General features: G+C 44.5%; 2 protein-coding genes across 2 annotated transcripts in view; one reads left to right on the forward strand and one right to left on the reverse strand.

The window, feature by feature from the left end:
* Positions 1 to 5000, forward strand: part of LOC126577262 (putative mediator of RNA polymerase II transcription subunit 12) — a 222942-nt gene that overhangs the window by 166979 nt on the left and 50963 nt on the right. The window lies entirely within an intron of this gene.
* Positions 4078 to 4822, reverse strand: LOC126576689 (uncharacterized). The gene has a single exon (XM_050237995.1). It carries the CDS (start codon positions 4723 to 4725, stop codon positions 4078 to 4080), a length of 648 nt encoding a protein of 215 aa, XP_050093952.1. The 5' UTR covers positions 4726 to 4822.

Consider the following 5000-nt stretch of genomic DNA (forward strand, 5'->3'; position numbering starts at 1 on the left):
GTGGTAAAAGAAAAGAAAAAACATAGAGATGAAATGTTTTTTTGTTGTTGTTTTGTTCTGTTTCGGTTCCTATTTGCTAATGTCTAATAAATAATTCGCTTTGGAAGAAACATACCCAACAAACAAAACAAGCTGTAGGAACAAAAACAAACCTAATATATAAAAACGAAAGCGATGGAGAAGATGAAGTCCGAAAGAAAGTGTTCGAACCAGCTAGTGTTGGGTGGAGCGCGTGGATGTACACAGTTAAATTTTAGTTTGATAATACAAGAGTACAGCACAAAGTGGAAAATGAATAAACCCAAAGTAAAGAAACTCCTATCCACGCTTAAGCTAAAGCAACGCGAAAGAAGCCTCAAGAGAATCAAATCTGCAGCCGGAAGGAGATGCTAACCTTTTTGCCCCTGTGTATCATATGATCGGAAAGTACTGGGTGTGTGTGCATGTATGTGCGTGTATGTGTGTGTGAGTGTGTATGTGTGACGAACGATTCCTGGCTTAGTAAGATCATATCTAGTAGGCACCACAGAAGCGATTCATGATCAAATAAATGCACTTTCGACTCGATCATCTTTAGCCCCCTTCCGGTCACCTCTTTTCGAACATTGGACACACAACTCACAATCTGCTGCTTTTAGGCATCACATTTGAAGGCTATTTTCTACTGTTGGGTTCATTGTGATAAAACAAATTATTTTTTTACAACACAATAACATCAAAAAATAGTATCATCTGGACCACCACATCCACGCACCGGTGTAAAACACAACACTACGATGAAATCAAAGCCCAAACCTCACAGTCATTTGTGCTATTTGTGACCCGATGAATTGGCCAGTGGCGCACGGATCAGGGAAGCGGATGGGTCATCATGGTTTTTCTATGCATTGTGTATATTTAACTAAATGTTTTGTGTAAAGTGTAAACTATATATTCCAATATCCGCGTGGCCGACGTAGACAAAGGAAGGAAAAAGGAAGGAGAAAATGGGCGAATCATCACTGGATGCGCTGTGACTGCCACTCCTCTCCTTACCGGCCGACAAGGCTTCGTGCTGAGGCCCAGACACCGCCACGAGCCACGTGCTTGACACAGTGCTTCGGCATGAGCTAGGCTAGCCACAGTAGGGGTGACAAAAGACGGAAGAAAATTATAGAGAAAAATAAAATGCAAAATCTCTTTAGTAGCGATATATAGCGAAGATTAAAGTAAAACAATGTTGGAACGGAAAAGGGATGGTTCCTACCTTGCCGGGACCCCTTCTATTCGCACTAACTACTGGGGCAGGGAATCCTACTACTATCCTCGTTCCGGTACTCGTGGCAGTAGAAGACGATCTACATCCAGCGCTTTTAAGGTGGCGCCCACAAACGGTTGGGCGCTTTCTGTCTCTCCGTTTTGTTTGAAGAAAACCCAAAAGATACAAAACAGATAAAGCTGACGTATTATCCCGAGCTTATACTTATCTCGCAAAGCATTGAATTCCCGCCCCTGGTATGAGTACAATCAGCAGTCAAGCAGCCGCTTGCATAATCACTTGATCATTCAGTACCATTACTATGAGTAGCAGGAGGAAGAGGGTGTGAATGGGGGATGCAATGTAGGGCAGGGACACACGCGCGCACACACATGGCGGAATAACTGGAGTGGAGAAGTGAAACGATAGCGATGCAATGCCGGTAAACGCGATCAAGAATGGAGCTTCTTTATCCGCAGTAGTAGGCCACCGAGCATCAGCATCAACACGGTACCGTCAACTGTGTCGCTCAGCAACCGCTTAGCGTCAATAAGCGCTTACACTGTTTTCTCGCCCTGACCCTTTCCCACCATTGGACCACGCTGCAACCAATTTGGACAAATTTAAGCGGAATCGAAAGGCCCTCCCGAGGCTGGTCCTCAACCGCCCCCCATCCGCCTACGAACTAGGAACTACCAGAGCTCCCACTTGGCTTCAGGGGAAACATCCCACAAAAACAAAAAAAAATCTGCAGCTGTTTACCAGTGGCTGTGGTCGCTGCTTGTTTTGCTTTCCGTGGAAATCCCCGATTGCCGACAAAGGTAGAACTGTGTCGCTTCGCTTGCAGAGGCGTGCCCTAGAGTGTGTGCTAGTGCAGTTATCTGTCGCGGCTCGTTGGCAAGCTTTTACGATACGATGGATGTAAGGAGCAGGAATAGAGCGATAAAGAAGCTTAAACCTAATGCCGTTATCCTTGCTTCCCTCTTCCCACCTTCTTACAAAACCGCTGGAGCATGCTGGTATAACTTAACTGAAAAGAGCCTCTCGGGTTTTCGGGTGCGAAACATCATGGCAGGGGCACTCGCGAAGCATATGCATGCTGCAACTTTATTTTAAAAAAACCTGTGTTTGTGTGTGTTAGTGTGTGTATGAGAGAGAGAGAGAGAGAGAGAGAGAGAGAGAGAGAGAGACCAATGTGTTTGCCAATAATTATTCGCGTGCTTCATTCGTAAGTACGCCCGAGGAGAAAGTGAAGATGATAATGATGATGATGATCATGCTAAAAGTATACATCCCATGATGGTAGTGACTGGTAGCACGAGCGTGCTAGTTCGAGCGAAGGGAAGAAGAAGGAAAAGAGAAAGAAAACCCATGGTATTCAATCAAACTCAAACTTTGATAAACAACGCCGCACCGTGAGAACGGCGTGGATAATAAACGGAAGAAGAGAACGGATGCAAAAACCGTAAAGCCGTAATGGGGTGCGCGTTAATAGTCTGGCACAACAAACAAAATGTAACTATTTAGCATAGCATAGGCGGGACGAAGGTGTCGATGAATGTAAGCAACCAAAACAAAATAACTAAACTTACCTTTATTCCCCTTTTTTGCAACAGCTGATAAACAACTAGAGAACTGTTGCAAACCGGTGAGCGGTGAAGAGCACAGGCGAGGAAGGGGAGGGCGGGGGGGGAGAACATCGGCAAGAAGGTTAATAAATAAAACAACACCGCGCATTATGCGGATGCGGCTGTGAACTGGCCAGTCGACAAGCAGTTATTTCAAGAAACAAAAATACAAATAAATTAGAGTAAACGGCAACAAAGAGTAACGGATGAAACACAAACAAAAAGAAATGGAAGAAACACACAAGCAGATAAAAACTATCCTAAGAAATCAATGTAACAAAACACTACATAACAAAACCAAACAAAAGAAAGAAAGAAAGAAAGAAAGAAAGCAAACATGCAGAACAAACAAACCATGAAACAGAAGCAAGCAAGCAAGCAAGAAAAGCAAACTTCACCAGCAAAACAAACCATCCTCCTTGCCCATTCTATACTTAATCTTATTAATCGGATTCGAAGCGTAAACAAACCCCCCCGTAGCACCGGCTGTATATGGGGGTGGAGGTGAGAGAAATCATGTAGAGATGAGAAAGTAGTAGTACCACGTGCAACTGTGTCTGTCTAGAAAAAAAAAACAAAAACCCGATCGTGTGTCTACATTTACAAGGAAAGGACAAGACGGTGCACCGTCTAGAGGTACCACTAATGATGGCAGGATGAGAACTCTCCGTTTGCCGAGAATACGAGCACATAGGCAATTTTTGGGGGAAAAGGTCGGTACCATGCTGCTCCATCACTACTGAGCAAAGTACTTTGGCTAAACGAAAGGATATGGCACAGAGCATCAGACATTGGCAAAGTGACCCATACACACTACACAAATCACACGCATGCACACTCATACACAGAAACACATTCGGTAGTAGTAAGGATGGTAGGAAAGATGGGAGGCGACTGTAGTGCACGATCGGGCATGGAATGGCTAGGCGAAAAGCTGTAGAAGCTGTAAAACTAGATAAAATGGGAATGTAAAGAACCACAACAAATACCAATCGTATCGTATCGTGTAAAAGCGGCTACAGCGAAGAACGGATATCGTGTACGTCTTTAGGCAGGAAACAATTCGTGAATGAATAAAACGGAAATAAAAGTGAATAAAAAAATAAATAAAACAAACGTCCCAATTGGTACTTTATTTAAACACGTTCGAAACGGTTAATGATGATTCTTTATTGCACTCAGTTTTGTGTCACTCTTGAGGTTCTTAAGGTTTCACTTAATCCACATGCGCATCGTATCGAAGGACAGTTTCAGTCCGATCCGTAGCCATCGAATGGTATGCTCCAGCAACAGTAGCGTATAGTAACGGAGGTAAAAGTACTCCCGTGATTCGAGAAAGACTCCAAACCAGAAGTAAGCTCCATGGGCGACGCGAACTGTGAGCTTCCAGGTGGTTACCAGGGCCGCAGTGGTCAGTTCGTACTCGCGCGAGTTCTTCACCATCCAGTAACCGGTGACCATGTTCGCTGGAAGGTGTCGTATGCTACGCAACGCCTCATGTACCGTCAACCCTTGCCGGCAGCTACGGAATGTCGCCGTCCATTGCACGTTACGGAGAGTTTCGAATAGACTGATACGCTTGTCAACTGGTAACTGGGCCCGCTGATCCTGATGTTGTTTAACCTGTGTAAGAACATTTTTTTCATCGATGGAACTGCTGGACGATGATTTCGAAAGAGGTTCGCCACGGAAGCAAAGCAACGATCGGCTCTGGTGTAGAGGGTGTCGGTGAAAATCCGCACACTTGTATCTCTCCAGCAGCGACATCTGTTTCAAGAGAAGCCGGTGCGATGAGCGGTGGATGAGCGATGAACCGGAATGATAGCTAGCGCTGGCCAAGGGATGCACATTGAGTAGCATGGCCGATCGATAGGATGAAGCAGAATAATTGAAAATTATGATTCCGGGTCCGAAGGTTGCACAGGTTGGCTCTGTTTGCCGTACACTGAAATTCACGGTTGACGGGAATTTTAATTCTCTGACAGAACTTCTACAAATCAAAGGTATGTTGATCATTTGTGATTTTGGGTTAATAGATGGTCAATTTTGTGAACTTTGGTCGTTGCCATGGTATCGTAAAACGATGTGGTTTGGTTTCGGTATTCCAATGTTTTCAAATGAGGTTATTTATAAAT

The sequence above is a fragment of the Anopheles aquasalis genome, chromosome 3 (genome assembly GCF_943734665.1).
Source record: "Anopheles aquasalis chromosome 3, idAnoAquaMG_Q_19, whole genome shotgun sequence".
Classification (NCBI taxonomy): Eukaryota; Metazoa; Arthropoda; class Insecta; order Diptera; family Culicidae; genus Anopheles; species Anopheles aquasalis.

What these genes read in the sequence shown, in the direction of transcription:
- LOC126576689 (XM_050237995.1), bottom strand. Translation starts at nt 4,725, where the DNA reads ATGCTACTCAATGTGCATCCCTTGGCCAGCGCTAGCTATCATTCCGGT.